Consider the following 21,174-nt stretch of genomic DNA (forward strand, 5'->3'; position numbering starts at 1 on the left):
CACACAAGCATTACACTTCCGTGTTCCTATCAGAGCCCACTCACATAAAGCGGACACAGCCCGCTCGAGTGTTAGAGTCAATAAACGCCCCACGAATCCGTCGCGCGCCCTTCTCTGGCCGCTCTGTCACATGACCAGCCTTATGTGTAGAAAATGTGCCCACAATCCAGTGTTCACCTCTACACACAAGCATTACACTTCCCATGTCCCGATCAGAGCCCACTCAAATAAAGCGGACACAGCCCGCTCGAGTGTTAGAGTCAATAAACGCGCTCACGAATACGTGCACGCGCCCATTCCCTGCCTGCTCTGTCACACGGCCAGCAAACACTTCTCTGTATGTAAGTCCCGTGCCCATGACTATGCTCGCGCATCACTTAACAGATGTGACTCTTTCCCCATTCACCTCAATCGGGAAGTCACTCACAGAACAGCCTGTCCCTGCTGTCTGCGAGCAGTCATGCATAAGCACGGTAAGCGCGCTCACACATTCTGTTCAGCGCGCTGTGTGCAGCAATCAGGGCGATTTGGCCATTCACCCTCTAGCGTTATGCTTCAAAGCGTGGGAAGCTATCCCAGGGATATCCAAATGGGTGTTAAGCACAATAAAACAGGGCTATTTGCTACAGTTCGATCGCCGCCCTCCCGCTTCAGAGCTGGCTCGAAACTATTGTGAACACGGAAGCAGCCTGCATGCTTCGTTCAGAAATAGCAAACCTTCTGTGCAAAAGGGCCATAGAGAAGTGCCGCCGCTGAGCTGAGTCGGGGTTTTACAGCCGTTATTTTCTTGTTCCTAAGAAAGACGTCGGCCTCAGACCAATATTAGATCTCAAGGGTTTGAACAAGGTGCTTGCAAAAGACAGTTCAAAATGCTTACAATCAGGAAACTCCTCGCGCATACGCGCCAGGGGACTGGTTTATCTCTCTCGATCTGAAAGATGCCTACTTTCAGATTCAGATAAATCCCGTCACAGGCCATTCTTGAGATTCGCCGACGGCCAGGTTTATCAATACACCGTCCTTCCGTTCCGCCTGTCTTTAGCACCCGTACTTTCACGAAGTGCATGGATGCGGCGCTCGCACCCCTGCGGAGTCAGGGCTTGCGAATTCTGAACTATTTGGACGACTGGCTGATTATGGCACAGTCACATACGGAGCTGCTGTCTCACAGAACAGTTCTCCTCAGCCATCTGAACAGTTTGGGTCTTGCAGTCAATTGGACCAAGAGCTCACTACAGCCCAGTCAGGCAATTTCCTTCCTTGGAATAGAACTAGACTCAGTGGCAATGACGGCTCAGCTTATCTACACAGCGGCGTCGCCGTGTTCAGCGACTAGCCGCGTCCTTTCAGATGAACAGCCTCACACCTCTGAAAAAATTTCAGAGAGTGCTAGGTTACATGGCCTCAGCTGCAGCAGTACTTCAGCTGGGTTTACTGCGCATCGCCCGCTTCAGCATTGGCTAAACACCCAGCGTCTCGCCGGGCTTGGGCCACAGGCTGCCAGCTGATCAAGGTGACTCAGACCTGTATTTCAGCTCTGCAGCCATGGACAGTGGCCGAATGGTATCAGCGGGGAGTGACGATGGGAGCTGTATCTCGCCGAAAAGTCATCTCGACAGACGGCGTCCAACACGGGTTGGGGCGCGGTCTCGCGAGGGCTCTCGGTTTTTGGCCTATGGTCAGTTCAGGAAAAGCTCCTTCACATAAATTGTCTGGAAATGATAGCGGTCAAGTACGCGCATGCGCTTTCTCCCGGTCATTCAGGGTCACCACGTCCTGGTCCGTTCGGACAACAGATCTGTGGTATCCTACCTAAACCGTCAGGGCGGTGTCAGATCCAGGAACCTCTTCCATCTGACGAAACGCATACTGAGTTGGTCCCAGTGCCACCTGCGCTCGCTGAGGGCGATGCACGTGCCAGGCCACCTGAACGACGGCCCAGACAGACTGTCCAGAGACAATATTCCTCCAGGGGAATGGTCGCTGCACGCTCAAACAGTCCAGAAGTTATGGCACATATTCGGCAGAGCAGAGATAGACCTCTTTGCGTCAGAAGAGAACTCTCACTGCCCAATATTTTTCTCGAAAAGCGAGGATGCGCTGGCCCAGGACTGGCCCAACAGCCCGCATTACGCCTTCCCTCCCGTCTCGCTATTGCCACAGGTAATGCAGAGGATCAGGGAAACGCGTCACTCGGTGCTCCTCATAGCCACGCGTTGGGAGAATCAGACATGGTTCCCGGAGCTTACGCAGCTGTCACTGACAGCGCCGTGGCCCATCCCAGTGAGAGCAGATCTCCTCTCGCAAGCTCGGGGCACGATCTGGCATCCCCACCCAGAGCGCTTGGCGCTGCACGCGTGGGTGATCAACGACTACCCGTCGCTCTGCCAGAAGGGGTAATAAACACCATCATACACGCTAGAGCCCCTTCCACGAGAAGACTCTATGCGTCAAAATGGTCTGTGTTTTCAAAATGGTGCACCGACAGAGACCTGGACCCACGGACATGTGGGGTGTCGTCACTGCTCGTGTTTTTACAAGAGCTGCTGGATAAGGGCAGATCCCCATCCACGCTCAAAGTGTTTGTGGCGGCCGTCGCGGCGTTCGCCGAACCCCTGCACGGCCAGTCACTGGGAAAAAGCGAGCTGGTCATCCGGCTTCCTCAAGGGAGCTAGAAGGATGAACCCCAGCGCCTCCATCGGTTCCTATCTGGGATCTTTCTATAGTTCTCGAAACTATGAAAGCCCCCTTTCGAACCGCTTCAATCCGTGGATTTGAAATACCTTTCACTCAAAACCGCTTTTCTGACTGCCCTGTCATCAGTCAAACGTGTGGGAGACCTTCACGCGCTGTCTGTCAGCCTGCGTGTCTTGAGTTCGGACCAAGTGACTCCAAGGTCATTTTAAAGCCTAGACACGGCTATGTTCCCAAGGTGATCGGTACTCCTTTCAGAGCACAGGTAATTTCCCTATCGGCGCTGCCAGCATCCGATAGCTGACGCGACGTCAATCTCCTTTGCCCAGTCAGAGCACTGAGATTGTATACTGCGCGCTCCGCCTCTTTCAGACGCTCTGAGCAGCTTTTCGTTTCGTTCGAGGGCGCACCAAAGGTCTCGCCACCTCGAAACAGACACTGTCTAGATGGATAGTGGACGCTATTGCTGCCGCATATGCGTCAAAAGACCTGCCATGCCCGTTGGGCATTAGGGCTCACTCCACTAGAGGCATGGCCTCATCGTGGGCATGGTCCAGCGGGATTTCCATTCACGACATATGTGTGGCAGCGGGCTGGGCTTCCCCTCCACCTTTGTCAGATTTTACAATCTGGAAGTGCCCGCCCTGCAGGCAAAACTACTAGCGGTTTAATACGCTACAGCTCCCTGGTGAGCTGCACTGATGGGACTCATTCCACACAGACCGGCACCGCCGCTCTGTCGCTCCCTTCCCACTATGTGCTTATGTATTACACACACACTGGCCCGCACTCTTGCCTGCCAAATATTATTTCCCCACTCACAAGGGCTCCCCTGGGTCCCCCACCCCGGGGCTCATGCAGTGGATGCTTGGCGCGACGGCGTTGACAATGGGTTCCGTAGCGTAAGCTAGCTTACGCAATACAGAGAACCTCTCGTAAGAGAACGAATCGGTTACCTAACGTAACCTCGGTTCTCTCTAGATGAGGGAACGAGTATTGCGTAGCCGGCTGTGCTTCGCGCCACGAGCTGACTTTCGCTTCATTCAATGAAAACCAGGGTTCCAGCCTCACGAACTACACTTATATGCACTCTAGCCACGCCCATTTTGGTGGGCTTTGATGCAGTAGCGCGCGGACGCCTCTCATTGGACGCGAGTTCGCTCAAGTTCGATCTATAGGCTGCAGCAGTTGCCGCAGAGCAACCAATGAGCTCGCTAGCTAGCCCGCTCAAGGTCTGCAGTTGCTGCACTGCGTTGACAAATGATACAAAATTAAGGATAATTTTTTGGCTTCAATATCTCAGAAAAGATTAATCTTTCCCGTAGCGTAAGCTAGCTTACGCAATACTCGTTCCCTCATCTAGAGAGAACCGAGGTTATGTTAGGTAACCGATTCGTTTTATGACTTTCGAAATATGCAATGAATTGCAATACCCAATTAATATGTAAATGAATACAGTATAAGCACATTACCTTGGAGATCTTTTGGTTTTAACCAAATGTGATGTCACTTCCTCAACAGCTGCTACTCCATTACCATTAGCCAGACTGTCCTGCTGTAGGAAGACTTTAGAAGTGTATGACACCTTCACCTCCTTTCTCTCCTCTTTCATCTGTGAATGAAGGTTTTGATTTAGACACAATAATAAAAGACAACATGTACAATACTTCTAATATAATGACACTTCTCATGGTACCTTGTTCACCGTTGGTGGCTTTGTTTCCTGTTGTGTTCTTTTGATGTTTCTGATGTCTTCATGCCATTCCTCTGGACTATGTCTGTTCACGCTCTCATTGCTTTTCCTCACTAGTCGTTGTCCCTCTACCTCTACCTCATCCTCTTGGTTTGTGTTTTGAGTTTGGTGATGCTGCATTGAGGTGGTGAAACTGGTCTTCTCCTTTTGTCTAGATCTTGCATTCGCTCTTTTATCCTCCTCATGTAGCGTTTCCTCAGGACCGTTCTTTTCTGGTCTAGGACGTGTTCCTCTTTCCAGCCTTTGGGTCCAGTCACTGAAGCCTTCATCCTCATCCAGAGTCATTGGGCTGCTGGGTTTGAAGGTGCTGAGGTCACCTTCATAGCTGTATAAAAATAAAAAACAGCTTAAAGTGAACAGAATATTTTTGGGGTGTTGTCTATTGTTTAGTGCATGTGCTTTGGTGCTCATGTGGGAGATGTTGGTTTGAATTCAGCTTGCGTCAGGCCCTAGCCTCATTTTCCCTCTCTCTCTTTAATATTTTTGACCAGTGACTGTTAAGATCTAAGGCAGTAAAGCAACAAAAGAGTTCCATAAAAGGGGTCCATTCATTTTGTGTGCTTTTTTCCAGCTTAACCCTTGCAAAATATCTTGAGTTCTGGCAAACTTGTTGCAAATTCACCACTCATTTTCACATTCAAATAAGCTTGCTATTCAATGCAAATATTTGGCAAACATTTACAGCTATTCACTGGTAGTGGTGAACCAGCAGCGAAAATTTGGTGACAATGAAGAATTTGCCGCAAAGCTAATTTGCATGGGAAATAATGAGTGGCGAATTTTGAGGCAACATTTAAGCAATTCTACATTTTGTGTAAGAGCATTTAAGTCATTATTTGATAAAAACTATTTTCTCACCAATGTTTTACCCCAATGAGTTCAATAACGCATCATGATAATTCTGAAAAACCAATGGAGTTTGATGTCATTCAAGTGAAATCTGGTGGGACACGAATTGAAGCAGCAAGTTTAAATTGGCACAAGTGCAAATTAAATTTTAAGTAAAATTAAGTTGAATTAGATTATTAGTGAGCAATAACTTACATGTTGGTCTTTTCCTTATGCAAAGCTATCACATGGAAACATAACACACAGGTTGTATGGTTGTGAGTGGGAGACTCTTGCATCCAATACAATTAGAACACCCATTTATTGAAGGAAATCGAAGATTAATTGAAGAAAAACCTTTCCCTACTAAGTACAGAGATTAATCCAAATAATTTAACAGAGCAAAGTAGGTTAAGTACAATTGATCATCCTGTCACAAAATTAACAAAAACACTGAACTTTTCATTCTTCTTTAGGGCATCCTAGACTCATTATTTTGGGGTGAGGCTCTGGACCCTTTTACAAGAATGAGAGACAGACCTATTTAAATCACATTTATCAGGGGTCTGGGCAATTTAACATTCACTCAGGCATGAACAGCTCCAGTCAGTGAAAGCAGCTCATGGCCTACACACCTGTACTGGTGTTACTTTGACGAGAGAAACTATGCGCTGAAGTCACCGTGCCAAGCCATTAACATGAAAGACCAACTTTAAACACGTTCCTTCAAAAACAGATGTTTGAGGTGCTTGTGAGGATTTTGAAAGGTACTGTTTGTTGTTTTCTTTCATTTGCTAGGGGCAACCAGACGATGGTAGCCTACTTCACACAGAGATGAAATGAGTGAAATCAAGATAAAATGAAGAGATATGGGCTATGTTCATACATACTGTAACTTACTCCACTTCATAAAGTCTAAAAAACAAATACAAAATTGAAAATGATATTTTTTGATACATATCTGAATAGTCAGAGTTACTGTTACAATAAAACATGATATTAGCCACCGATGCCATTAAATTAAAAAAACGTATACAAATGGCAAAGATTTTGAACACTTTCAAAAATACTGTAGTTAGATGGAGCAAAATGGATTGGAACTGAATGCAAAGGTCTTGAAGCGCATTTTTAATGTTGAATTATTTTTAACTTCACATGGCACCTTAATAATGAATGCTTGCGGTGCGAGGTGCTGGAAGAATGAGATCTGTCTGATGCGAATATGTGCTTGAAGAGTATGTTCGAAATAGCATTTAACAAAATTACTAACATACAACGTTTGCAGATTCTGCAGTATATATACTATACTTGCATAGTATGCAAATTTTACATATGTTTGGAATACCAAGTTAGACACTTACATTTGCCAATGGATGGGAGCACATTTAATTGAAAAGTATACCTAAAGAGTGACTGTCACTATTCCCTTGTTGTCTGCCCTGTGTTTCACTAGTCTTTGTTAAAAAAAACTCCAATTCCCATGATTCCCGGCCCTCATCACTCTGTCATTGTTCGCACCTGATTGTCGTTTGTGATCATCCTGTGTCTGTGTATTTAAACCCTGTTGGTTTCTCCATTCCTTTGTCGATCGTTGAATGTTTCAGATGTGTTTGTGTTCTGATGTTTGCGCTGTTGCCTGTCTTGCCGTTGTCATCCTGTCGTGTTATCCAGTTCCGTGTACCTCCGATGTTTTCGTGTTTTAGTTTCAGTTTCTCCCCCGTGGATGTTTCTTTTGTTCCTGTTTGTTTGTTTTCACTTTGGTTAAATAAAGAACCCGCAGTTAGATCCCCACTCCTCGTCTGCATTCATAACAGTGACAAATTAAGTAATCCTTAATTTTGTTTTATGTTTTATTTGACTCATTATTTCTTGACTGCCAAGAGTTGAAATGTTTTTTGCTGCATTCTGTTTCACAAAATAATCTGAATAAAAAAATACAGTGTGCACTGCACAGTAAGCATTAAGTTAGCACTGTGTTCTGAACATTGCCAAAGTTGCTTTCAAGGCAAGCCAGTCCACTCGGCGGCCACCTTGGGAATACTCCAGAGCAGCTGTTTTCTATTGAAACAAGCAGCAAGTACAGTTTGTATGTACAGATACAAGAATCATAAATTGTGCTTCTTTAGCTCAGATCATGTTAAAAAAAAGTTTTCAGGCTGGTCCAACTAATACACATCCACATTCTCGAGTTATCTGACATACAATGTCTCTATGAAAGGATGATTGGCTCTTTTATCTGTATGGAGGGATTTTACTAGACCCGCCGTTTTGAGAGTTCCAGCTTCTCTGTATAGTGCAACAGTCTGGTTCCAGAAGTAAAAATACCATTGTATTTTTCCATAGACTAATTGATTTTCAACAGAAACATATAAATATTTTAGACCTACCTTGAGCTCTGAGATTGTTTATCAATGGTAAATGCTTCTGTTGAAGCCTTCGTCTGTGTTATTTCGACTTCATTGATGAAAAATCAAATTTGCTAGTGGAATTAATGGTAATCATCTACATTATCCATGGTACAGTAGAGAACAGTTTATCAGTCAGAGAACTGCGGCCAACCAAGCCCACAAGCAACCACGCACTCCCATGATGCACTGTGAGTGACGAAATCAAGTCGGTCTCCCTTTACCCTTAAACAACTTATCTAATTATACACATCCGAATATTTTGCAATAAACATATGTAGTTTATATACTTAAAATCAACAACCTAAAATCAATAGTTTGATATATTCCTGACGTTTTATTTTTTTATTACATCTTTCGCAATGATTCATGGGATTGTAATTTGTACCCTTGTGCAAGACGTTAAGTACATATCCTTGTACCTTTGTCCTTTTGTCTGGTTTTCAAGTACGTTTTTGCCTCAAAACTAATTTTGTGATGTTGTGATTCACCTCGGAGCTGGTTGGTTTGGTTAATGTCTTATAACTCTTTTATGGAGGATTTTATGAAAAGCCTGTTGCACTCTATTAAAAAATTGCGTAATCTAAATGCAAGAATGAACCTCAAGTACAGGATGTGCCCCTCTAGGTCTATTTAAAGAAAATCCCACATTATTATGTTCTGGTTTTACTGCAGGAACAATAATTGTATTAGCTATGAGGTTTTTGGTGGAAACTATTGTTACCATGGTAAATCATTTTAAGGGATTACTCAAAGGGTTCACAAAGCGTTTAAAATACACACACACACCTGCACCTTTAAAACTCAAAATAGGGATAACAAAGGATCAAGCTATTTTTAATGCAACCAGCTGCACTGTCACTGTTTACTATTCAATGAAAAGCCCTGATTTAAAGTCTATTTCATCTTTCCAGTAGCTGCTTGAAAGGAATGCAGAGCACATTCCACAAGATTATTAAGCAGAATTTCAGGAAAGCATAATGACTTAACCTCAACAATAAGTCAATTCAAAATTATCCAGATAAATGTGAACGATTTTTTGTAAGTATAGGTGTAATTGTGTGAGACCAGTTTGAAAACTCTTGCCCCTGCAATATAATAAACCTTTTTCTATGTCAGAAAGATCTAACAAGTTCTTAAAATGATTCACATGTCTCCAAGCCAAGAGTGAAACTTTCTATAGTCTTTTTATAATTAAGGATAATTACAGAGTGGTACTAGACAACCTATTTCTATAGTAAACAAGTTCAATCACAGAGCTCAGAGAGATTTGTTTAATTCTACTCCTATAAAAATATGAGGTACAGACATTCCATAATGTTGCTTTGATTAAAAGCAAAGCCCTATGGTGTGGGATATGACATAAACCCTTTTCTAAAGGCCTGCTCAGCTGAAAATTCTTCAGAGATTAGGTAATGATGTGAGGGCAGCTGTACCCCTGTGTATGTGTGTGTGGTTAAGGGAAAAGGAGACAGAAATAAAACTAAACCGACCCTTTGCTAAGCCCTGCCTAATAAACGTTACTGACCAATCCTCTGAAAATATGGTAAAACATTGTTACCAGGGCACATACTGAAGTATATTTTCCCCTTTTTCCAAATCTTTTCTGATTCATGGTCTCTAAAGTCTTTAATCATGTAACTCATTAATAGCCATTTCCTCATGGAAGAATAGGAAATTAAATGCTTTGCCATGTCAATTGCAATGGGCATTTCCAGCCCATGTAAGGATAATATCCATTCAATTTGATCACATTATAAGCACTAGATTAAATGAGCAACAGTAACTGAGGAATGCAGTGTTTTGCTAAGGGTCAATAGAACAGGGTCAGGAAGTTTCAACTGGTTAGCATCGACAGTTAGCCCCTGCTGGTAGATGCCGTGACTACACCATTATGTGGGCAAAAAGCATCTTTTGTAGCCACATATACTAACAAATATGACATTTGTAAAGCAACATACTATAAATCTAAAACATGTCATTATTTTTAAATACTTCACTCGTGACGTCTTGAAACTTTTTGAGTTCCATCAGCAAATCAGCATTGTCAAGACATCATTATGATCTTTAAGTGACAGCTGTGGGTGGCTTCGGCGTTCTGTCTAAATGCTTGATTTTTACTGTTTTGTTAGCATTAACGTTAGCGATACAAGAGATGATGTGTGGTGAGCACATTAAGTAGCCTGAACATCCTCCTCAAAACTCATATGTTGATTTGAAGCACCGCTATGTGGTGCAATAACCACAGAAGTTCATAGTTAATTGCAGTCATCAACACTGATAGGCGAATATTGTTCAAAGTGTAAATCTAGGTTTTCTTGGCTATGGACTTTTACTCGTTGTAGCCATCCTGTTCGCATCTGTTGCTTGAAGTCCCCTTTTTCCAGTGACTCCAGAGTTAATAGTCACATGGCATAAACAGATCAGGTGATTGGCTCAAAAAATGTGCCCCGAACTGACCAAGAGTTAAATTTGCATGCACCAGCCAAACAACTACCATTGAGATAAATGGCTGTGATAAGTTGCTAGCAGAAAGCTCTCTCCAGGTATTACTCTATATACCTCCTCCTTGTTTAATAGCAAGCAGACTTAAGTCAGACATAATGCTTCCTAGCATGAAAGGCTACATTGTTCTATGTATTTTAGATGGAAATCTGCAATAGAACAAGCCAAACAAAAACCAGGTGTAGTGTGAATGATTGAAACATGAAGCTTGTTTCACACTTACAGGCTAGCCCCATGTGGGCTCGCACTATCCTGAGGAGACCCTGCAGATCCAGACAGGCTGTGTTGATTTCGGAAGGTCTCCCGGATCCTACGCCGTCTCTCTCTCTCAATCTCTTCTGCATCTTCGATACTCCGCTGGGCTGTCACTCTGCAGAAATAGAAATGAGAACGACCCCTCACTACAACTGATGACAACCATTTGACTTTGTTGACCAATATGATGAATGACCTATAGCCCAGAAGAGCATTATTGACTATGATATATGGACTTCTTAAAAGATGGCTGAGATTAGGAGCCAGTGGAACATCTGCTTTGGCTTTCACCACCACCGATGGTTGAGTGATGGAGAATGGAGTCCCATGCAAAATCACACTCAAGACGTTGAGGAATCTTTATTTTTTGTAGCCTATAAACAAACGCAAACAATAACATGGATGCATACACAAGTATGCCATCTTCAAGTCTGTGCTTGAGTGAAGATGCATGTGTAAACTTTCTACGCTCGGCCAGAGAATCTGTGCTCACACCAAACCTGAAAAGCAAGCAAAACAAACTGATTTCATTAGCGCAAGACGATCCATTTGCTAGTGCTTAGTCCTGCTAATGTCTTACAAATGTAAAAGGCAGGAGGCAGTAACTTGCCTTGTCCTAGAGCATAATGGATATTTAGTCAGGGCTTAAAGTCTTAGCCTGGCTTCTGCATCAATTAAGGGTGCTCACAGGTCACTAATGACCATCAAAGAATTACCATTGAGGTCACAGACTGCTAAAATGCTTTACAACTAGCCATAAAAGCACATGTTGACAGATCAACAGTGCTTCATCAACACTCTAAAAAATGTTAAGGTTTTATAGCCTGAAGCCATAGGATAACCTTTTTAAATTCCACAGAGATCTTTTTATGCTGTAGTTCTTTAGAAAACCATTAATGTACTGGTACATACACTGATCTGAAGATCTTTTTAATTGCTAAAAAAAACATGTAGCTGACTCAAGAACCTTATATATGAAAAATAGCTCTTTGAAGAGGGTTTTTAGTTTGATTACATGAATAGACTTTAACAAAGATTTTAGCCCCTATTTGCAATCGAGACGAGTCTGTGCTTGTCTTCTCCATTCTACAGATATTGGACCAATCTGAGTTGACTGATTTTACAGAATATCACGTAGTATATGATGGGTACTGACTGTGATTTCTTAGGCTAGAAACAAACTTTAAGCAAGTACGCATATGCAGTTGCGAGCAACACTATACACTACTGGCCAATGCATTACCAACGTGCAGTCTGGTTGAACATACTCACGCATGTTCTGTGTTACTGTGGTGGTAACAAACCTCAGTACTTAAGAGGGGCAATCTTACCCCAAAGGTCTAACTTTAACTTGTCAGATCAAAATTAAAACAATATTTTTTACTTCAAAAATCTAAATACTTTACTATGTCCACAGATCTCCCATTAACAAATAGGCATTAAAAACTTTTAATATCCAGCATAATAGAATGTCAGAGATCACTATTTTCCCATGACAAAATATTTGATCATTTAACCTAAAATTTTTTGGATGGAATACTTCTCACAAATGTTGATATTCAGATCTTTTTCAGATCATCTTACCCTGGGGGGCGTCTTCCCCCACCTTACCCTACTATGGAAGCCACTTTGATCCAATTTCACAACTTACAAAATGACTAAATATCAGCCCCAAATATAAGATCTGAAAAACAAATCAAAATTGGCCGCAGTGTGATAATAGCCAAGGACTTCTCCTTCATTCCAGTTACCTCTTTAATTTTACTTTATTTCATTTCTTCTGTAGTCACCTTTATTAAAATCTAGTGATAGCTGGGAGGATTTAGACAAAGGAAAGTCCAGTTTCAACTAATGTAGAGCAAACCACATATTGAAACTACCGGTGCACTTTCACAAAGGGCTTACGGCAGGATCTGATGTGTCACACACATTTCCAGTGCCTCTGATATTTATATGCTGTTAATCACTCAACAGGGATTCCTTCCTTTGGCAAGAGTAATTTGAATGATGTCAGTACTGCCAATGATGTCATTCAACATCTGATTTATTTACCACTATCATCCTGCCTATTTTTCTTTTTCCTTCATCTTGTCTGGAAATACCGTCTTCCAGAATTCATGAAAGTGAAAACAGATTTTCCGTCATTCTAAATGTATGTCAAACAGAGATTGACAAAATGTATCTCAGAGCTATTTCTGAATAAAATAGGAAATATAAAGTGAGAGAGAAAGAGGGTGAAAGAGAAAGGGAAAAGAAAACAAGACCCTGGCATGCATTCGGCATGTATCACCTCCTTTGACACTGTGTGATTAAACTTCCACAGACTAGAGCTCAGAGCAGGAAGAATTTGGAGGGGTTGACAGATTGGGTAATGTTTTTCGCCATTGTTGCCAGACCTAATTTACCCCTGCCAAGACTGGTCTTGCAGTGGACAGGCTGAACTAGATGGGTCAGTCACAAATGTTTAAGCTGATGTGTGTCATTTTGTCAAAGTTAAACACTACTATCCCATTTTAAAATGCATAGACAACTATAAGTAAGCCATTTGTAATTTGATTTCCTCGAAAAGTGTAAACAATTTGGCTCTCAAATAGTAAAATCTGCCAATTCACCAAACAAAGACAGGACTAGGTACTGCATTACTTCTACTACACGTGAATGGGTGATTCTCAGATTACAGGAATATTCGTGTCCCTGGGATGTATTTCTAGGAAAAGCAAATTTCACACAAATTTGTTACACTTACTACGTGTCAACACCAAACAAGCGATATTTATGTTAACTTAAATTATTTTGATTACTTTTTCCTTCTTTACTATTTAATTTACTATACTTTCCATGTAGCTATCCAACTAGACTTGCTAGTCATCCATGAGGCAATTTATTTATTTATTTTGCAAAGATGTCATCACAAGCACAGTCATCACCAGCACGTCACAGCTTGTGATAGTGATTACGGGTCATAATGGCAATGATGAGCATTGAGATCTGAGTGATGAATGCTAGTATTTCTTCCTCTGGCCTTTTGTATCTGCAGTGAAGGGCAGCTGGGAGGTTTATTGACCCTCTGAGTCAGATGATGTCATCATAGCGAGACAGATTTATGGAGTAAAAGCAAGTTATTGACAAACTTTAGTATCTTCCTCTCGACAGTGTGTGGCCACAACTTCACATTCATGTTTCCAAAAGTATCCAGAAATTAAGGAATTTCAAATGAGTCATCTAAGGCATGGGAAGTGTTGAATCATGAAGACTGTGACATCTGTAATAATGTAATTCAGAGAGCGCTAGAATAGATTTATTTATTAACATAATTAAAGAGAGAATATATCCCTCAGTTACTACACAAAAATGTAAATACAAAGAGCTGATGTTTTTGTACAGTATTTACTCATGTAATCTTATTAATATATGATTGGGACATATTTACACACATTTCAATCCATTACTCTGCAACAGCTAGTCACCATATGATATCTGAGTATCTGAAACCTTATTAATTCCAAATGGAACACAACCTATTTCTAAAAGCCTTAATGTGTGCTGCTTGCTTAATGACATGGGGGGGCACAGTGTCACGGGGATGGTAAAGTTCATTCCCCCTTTCAGTCAAACAGCTAAGCCCTCGGCATTCCTGCAGCTCTTATCAGAGTATTGTAAACAGAAGAGTAGTTTGCGTAAAGTTCCCGGATCAGGGGGTCACGGCTTTGACCACAATAAGAGAGACGTTTCATGCTGGTTAAAACCAACATCTTTTCCCCCCTACATTAACATATATTACATTTTATTTTGATAGAGGGACTGATACAACTACCAAATACGGTTTTGATTCCAGGTTTTGAGTACTGAAACTTTAAAAGATTTGTTTCTTTCAAGAATGAGGACTTTCTTTGAGAAGGCAAAGTCAATCACCTTTACAGCTCTACCAGCAATAATGGTGTACAGCCATTTAAATTGGATATTTTAATCTCCTGATATGCGAGCCTGACTACTGTTTGCCATTTGTATTCCCTTTTTTAGCTCCTAAGAAACATGCAAAAAAAAAAGAACATTATTCAGACCAAAATGTTTTCCATAAAATGTATGTCCACATATGTGGACAGCGGGATGAAGTTAAGTCCCGCTGTTAAATAAATAATAAATAATACCAAGCTATAGAAAGTCAGATAATGTGTATCAAATTGTTTATTCTGTTCCCAGGAGTGTTGATTATTCATGTTTTTGAGACATTACTGATGTTACAGCTGATTTTCTGTAAAACGGGTTTGGATGAATGTCTATTCGGAAAAGCACAAATCAAAAAATTTACTTTTATGTTACAACAAAAATGGTTGTTTGGCAACAAAATCTCAATGTTCTCTCTTTTCACAGTCAAACCAATAAGTGATAGCCAGTGCTGAAGCATTTTACCAATCAGAATTTAACATAATTCATTCTAATTCAAAGTAATGGTCAGCATTGTCCAAATCACTGCCAACCATGTTAAAGAATTGAACCCATGTACTGATTATCCAAGTCTGCCAACCATGTTGATTTGTGCAAACATCATCTGCAGCGTGAAACATCAGATGTTAGAATTGAATGCACTTGGCTGCATTGGAAAGCTATAGGATGCTCCCTTGCTCCCTAATTAGTGAATGACTTAACCTCCAGTGTGCTGTCTGTATTTACTGGTCTCAGAATAGTTTAAAATGCATCTTATTTTCCTCCTAACTCTGTATACAGTTGCTGTGGAAGCAACAATTTCCAGCTTTTGGATGCATCTATTGATTCTCAATGTGATAATGCACAGTGAATATGGGATTTTTATGGAAAGATAGTCCTATTGTCCATGCACGTGGACATTGTTTAACAGCATGCAGTTTCGCAATAAATAATGCAATTTTTAAAATGGGGTAACACTTTAAAATAAGGGTATATGAATAATCATGAATTAATATCTGAATTAATACTTACTTTAGCATTAATTAATGATAAGTTAAGGCATGGACTAATCAAGAACTAATGAAGAACTAACTTTAAATACGACGGATGTAATATTGTTTCATGCATGTTTGATAGTAAATGCATTACTTAACATTTGACAGTAAACTCCCAAAATGTTACATCAAATGTTTGTTACATTACATATTAAATCAAACAGGCTTTATTAGAATGAATATGAAGTACTTCAAACTTGAATTAAATAAATATTAATATTTATTTCATTATTTAATATTTCATACATTTACTAACTTTTGCTTTTTGCAGTTTCGCTACTAACGCCATTAGATGACACATGATTATTATTTTATAGATCGTCCTCATCAAACACAGAAAAACATTAATTGCCGATAATCTCAACCCATTTTGCGTGAATCCCTTTTCCTTCATATTTACCTTATTTCATATTTACCACTTAGTTCACTCGTCATCCAGACCATATGGTAAAGAGTGCTGTTATTACTGGATCAATATTTGGTTTTTATTACGTGTCATTATTTTTCATGATTAATTGGTAAGTTTCATCAAAAATGTAAATGATGTTGATGATGATGTGGACATTTATGAATGTAACTCTACTGATATTGATACTATAATTGATACTTATTGATATAATTGATATTATTATTTATATTATTGATTATTGATACTGGTATAGTAGTTGGTGTAGGTGTTTGCTGTGCTTCTCTGTAATGCTGGCATTTTTAATCTGAAAATATTGGTTGTTTTATTAGACCAATTTAACAACAAATGTAAGGCCTTGTTCAGACTGCCACAAAAAAATCTGATTTTTTGCATATTCAGATTGTATCCAGATGAGTTTTTGATAGTCTGGACAGCAAAAACCACATAGGAGGTGGTCCGGACACTCTGACTGCTCAATTCAGATTTCAAATGGTCTTTTGCTTCACTCTTAACACAACACACAACCATGACGTTAAACATCGGTGACTGCAGCACCGAACATCACAATATTTGCCAGTCTCCTCCGTCACTGCTATTTCTTGTGCGACGGTGGTTATGTCTGAATGCGCAAATCTGCTTTGTTCACTTGCAATTAATAGTGCGAATCCAATTTGCCTGCAGTCTGAACATAGAGTCACACACATCATGTTATGTGCAATATTTAAATGTATTTTGTTATTTGAATGTATGTACTTATATTAGCATATTACCATTGACATCCAGTGAGATGGGGAGAGACGAAACACGCAACATAAATAATTTAATACTGTATATACTGTATGCTTGGGGTTTCCTTTGAATGTGTATATGTTTAAAATGAGACTTAATTCAATATAGTTTACTTGCATTTCATATTTAAAGATTTTATTTTATTAAATGTAGTTCACAGAATATTTAATTTTTGTTTTTTTATGTTTAATATAACATTATAATTTACTAATAAGAAATTGAAATTAAAAATAAAATTCTACTTTTAGATGGGAAAATATGTAATGGCCTATTTATTTTCTTGAACCTATATTCTGTCTGCATACATTAAATATATTTTTAATCATAGAAAAGCATGGCTGATGCACATATGGTCATTCATTGAAAAAGCCTTAAATATGTCTTCACAGAATTGTTCCTGGGAAATATAAAAGAACAGATCTCTATTCCTGGTGTCTGTCATTCATTCATCATTAAAGTTCCATCAAAAACATCTGGAGTCTAACTGCAACACTTCCTGGCCCCATTCTTGCATGGAAAACATTGACAAGTACATTCTTCAGTAAATTTCTCCTTTTGTGTTCCACAGAAGCAAGAAAGTATAAATATATGTTTGGAATGATATATCAAAAATGTTCACTTGTGAAGCATTTCAAAACACTCTTGTCTTTAGTATTGTTTTATCACATTAAAAGTGTTTCTAAAAAAGTATTTTTAACTGTTTTAATCACTTTTAACTCTTTCTTAATGCATGTATTAAATTTTTTTTAATGTAACAATGTCATTACTGACACATCATTATTTACTAATTATTAATTACTCATATAATTATAATGAATATATGATTAGTTAATGAAGTATCATGTCATGACTTTACGTGAAGGGTGGTTTGTCATTGAGGTGTAGTCATAGCATGCATGTATATGGTGAGTAAAATGATCCAACACCAACAGTGGTAGGGTGAGGGAATGGGATGGGCCCAGATTTCTAATACGGAAGTGCGAGTTTCGCACATTAGGCATTAAGGATATACTTATTAATATTATGCCTATACCCAAACCCCTTGTCTAATCCTAACTGATCACTAGAGTGTGTAAACATAATAGGAAACTATTGTGTGTGACAGAAGCAGGTAATTTTCACATATGAGTTGGGAATTATGTCCAGCGACGTCACTGGCTGTAGTGAAAGTCGGACGAATTAATGCAAGTGCAGTTGCACGATATCATAGGAATTAGCCAAATTTAGAAAAGTCTGGGAAAAGTATGAATCCTTACGATTTCACTCTGAGAGTGTGTAGTTTAATGAGAAAACGTAACCTGCTTTCTTACCAGATGTAGTTATGTTGTGTTCTCTCCCAAAGACAAACTCAGCTGAGATTGGCACCAAGTTGTTTTGTCACTTGAATCAGTGAACTGAACGTTTAACCCTTTAATGACAGCCTAGAGTCTCCTGAACTGAGATCGGTTGGTTTTAAAAGAAATGCAATTAAGCATAGCTTATTGCGAAGCCAAATCTTAATGTCCACACATGAGGATGCAGGGGTAATGACACACCTACTAGACTCCATTTTCATATATCTCCATTTTAAATATGCAATGGTAAATACCATTAAATAACCAACTTCCACTGAGTTATAATGACTCCAAAGTTAAATGTTGAAGTTTAAATGTTAAAATCTTGAAGTGTACGGTAAAATCTTACACTCTCAACTGGTGGGCAACAGCTGCAGGTTGCAGGTCTGTTCTGATAAGGTCGCAGAAAACAGGGAATCATTGCAAAATTCAAGTAATATAAAGCAACTACCCATATAAGTGTGCATATTTAACTAAATAAATAGACCTATCCACTTTTAAAGGGTAACTAAACCCTAAACCAACTTTTTTTAGTTAATGATCTGTAAGCATGGGGCTTTATTAGTACTGGTCATTGATTCAAGTAATTTTTTTGACATTTGTGTATAAAGTGTTTTAATTCTACAATATATGGTGTAAAAAACGTCTGAGTGCTGCCCTCTTCAGGTTGAACGGTGGCTACTGCAGTTGCATTTTCCTATTGGCTGTTTGCGGTACTTCGTGACGTAAGCGGTGACAGCTGACGTAAGCAGGTTCCAGCTCACCATGCCAGATTCATGTACATGTCGTCTTGCGACCGTGTGAGGAATAATAATAACATAGAGTCTGACAGCAGCTGTCAATTAATCCGTCACTACGAGTCTCAGGTGCCCCCCTGCTCAGCACCGCACTCGGTTCGTTCCCTCTATCCCCGCCGGGGTCTGCCCACTTTTCCAGCATTTTCAAATATTTCTAGTGGGTGGAGTCAGACTCTGAGCAGGTGTTTAGTTACCCTTTAAAAGGGAAAATAAAATGTTTCCGTTGTCTTTTGTTGGTGGTGGCAAAGGCTGTGCATTTAAATTAGCCTTTAGAAAACTGTATATTATGTTTTCTGTTGTAAGTATCACTGTGACAGTGTCAATGGTTTTAATGGTTTTCAAAATGCATTGATGAGTTGTATACACAGGGTTGTAATAGACATATCCGATACATGTCTCTGCAAACCACATAACAGTTCTGAGTATGAATGCAGGCCATTAATAGTGTGAGAAAAGGCTGTTCTTGGCAGCTATGAAAAGTCTTGAGAAATAAATCCACCCTGTCTGCATTAATGCAACCTTTTTGGGGAGTATTTGACAAAGTATACCTGATCCACCTGAATTACTGTCTGTAATAAATACAGTGATTGTGTATACTTTTGTTTGATTTCCGATTGTATACACAGTGTTCACACTATTCATTTTGTCTTTTTTATATGTATTAAGGGAGTGGTTCATGTATTGGTTTACATATCATTGAATAGATGATGGACACATTCAGGAAGAATGCTGAATGGACACATTTATGTTTATGGAGAACACCTATTTTGACTCTCAAATAGTTGGGTGGTTGGCAATTGTCTGTATTTGAACTAGTACATTGTGAAATAATGCCTAATTTTTGATAAACAAAACTGTAGTTTACTAATTAATAGTTGGTTTACATCAGATTTATAGACATTTAAAGCCAGTCATATCAATGTATGTCACTCCTAATTCAGGTCAGCGGGTCGGATACCCCATTTAATTATGGAACTCACAAACGTCCTGTTGATAAAAGCCTCAATAAACTACATGACACACTTCTCTATAAAGACAACAAGATGTGAAGGTGTAATAAATGTTTGGCTGTTGTGGAAACATAAAAGCTACAATCATAAAATATAGTCCTAATTCTATTTAATCTGTATTGAGACTGTAATCTGAAATTTGAAATTAATCAAATGAAAATTTGTCCCCCCAGTATCCATAGAAGAAAACGAGAAATTTGCATAGAGAAAATAAATGTAATTTTCACAACAATTTTCCACCAAATTCTTATTACTGTAATTTTTGTGGACTTTTTATTTTGTGTTCTTTCACTCACTTGTGTGTAATACTGAGTATACTTGAGTATTTTCATTTTCCTACTGTATATTACTGAAAATAAATTCATATATTAAAGGTAGTACAACAAATGCAAACATAATGTATAAATTCTTAATCTAATATATTTTTTTTTGGTGAAATGTGCTTAATTGTGCTTAAAAATTATGTTATAATGCCAAAAATCTTAATGGTCCCAAAATGGCCATTAAGTTGCTTTAAGCACATTATAATGACTCATTTTTTTCTTTTGATTTTAGGCTAAAATAAGACCCGAACATGTTCTTCGCAGGCTTTATGAGATTCACAGTAATTGTACTTTATGTGGTTTTGTCTTAGGTCTCCACCTCTATTTGACTATATAACTAATCATAACAAACACAATGTATTGTCCTGTAATTTGCTTTGTTGAGAAAGCCTCTGCCAAAACCATAAAAGTTAAGATATATGTAAACATAGATAAAAAGTTATAAGCTGTAATATCAAATAAGCTTTCATTTCAAACATAAATAACCCATATTAATCATCATTTGTCTGAATGAAGACCCTAAAAATGACTAGAAAATAAGGACAAAGGTAAAACAAACTATACCAATCATCACACCAGAGAGCTTTAAACCTGAAATTCCTCGATACAAAAGTAGGCTGGTATACAAAATCATTCCTCACCTTAGAAGATTTTGCAAACCCTGTTTGCTGGAGCTTCGTCTCATGATTGCACTTGACATTGTTCCTTCTTTTCTTTTCAGGCTTTTTGTTGTGGAATTCTGGGAAGTTTTGAATTCTGTTGAATCTGACTAACAAAGACTCCCACACAAATCCTCACACTATTTCTTGAACGCACAACATTTGAGGAGAGATCCACGAGGCACTCACTCCTGTCTCAGAGACGGGGCTTTTGTCACACACTCTCCCCTCCTCCTCTTCTCCTCCTCCCTCTGTTTTTTTCCTTTCCTGCATGTGGTTCTCATTGAGAGAGCCCAGTCCATCACCTAACATCTTTTCTAACATCTTTTGTGGCTGTACCAGGGGAAAATGTAAGTTGATAACCCACCTCATGCTATGAATACAGCCCCCCATAACTCCCCTGTCCCGAACCCAGAACACAGGCTTTCTTTTAC

The 21,174-nt window shown here is 39.5% G+C and overlaps 1 protein-coding gene across 2 annotated transcripts in view; it reads right to left on the minus strand.

The window, feature by feature from the left end:
- lsp1a (lymphocyte specific protein 1 a) overlaps window positions 1-20,933 on the minus strand; it is a 67,425-nt gene extending 46,492 nt beyond the window's left edge. For both annotated transcript variants that reach the window (XM_052122590.1, XM_052122591.1), the window contains exons 1-4: window positions 20,723-20,933; window positions 10,409-10,555; window positions 4,391-4,772; window positions 4,167-4,306 (exon numbers count right to left, since the gene is read on the minus strand). In XM_052122590.1, coding sequence (XP_051978550.1) covers window positions 4,167-4,306; window positions 4,391-4,772; window positions 10,409-10,555; window positions 20,723-20,781 — 728 coding nt within the window. In that variant the 5' untranslated portion in view covers window positions 20,782-20,933. The remainder of the gene's footprint in view (window positions 1-4,166; window positions 4,307-4,390; window positions 4,773-10,408; window positions 10,556-20,722) is intronic.
- Window positions 20,934-21,174: the final 241 nt, after the last annotated feature.

This window comes from Xyrauchen texanus, chromosome 49, assembly GCF_025860055.1.
Source record: "Xyrauchen texanus isolate HMW12.3.18 chromosome 49, RBS_HiC_50CHRs, whole genome shotgun sequence".
Lineage (NCBI taxonomy): Eukaryota > Metazoa > Chordata > Actinopteri > Cypriniformes > Catostomidae > Xyrauchen > Xyrauchen texanus.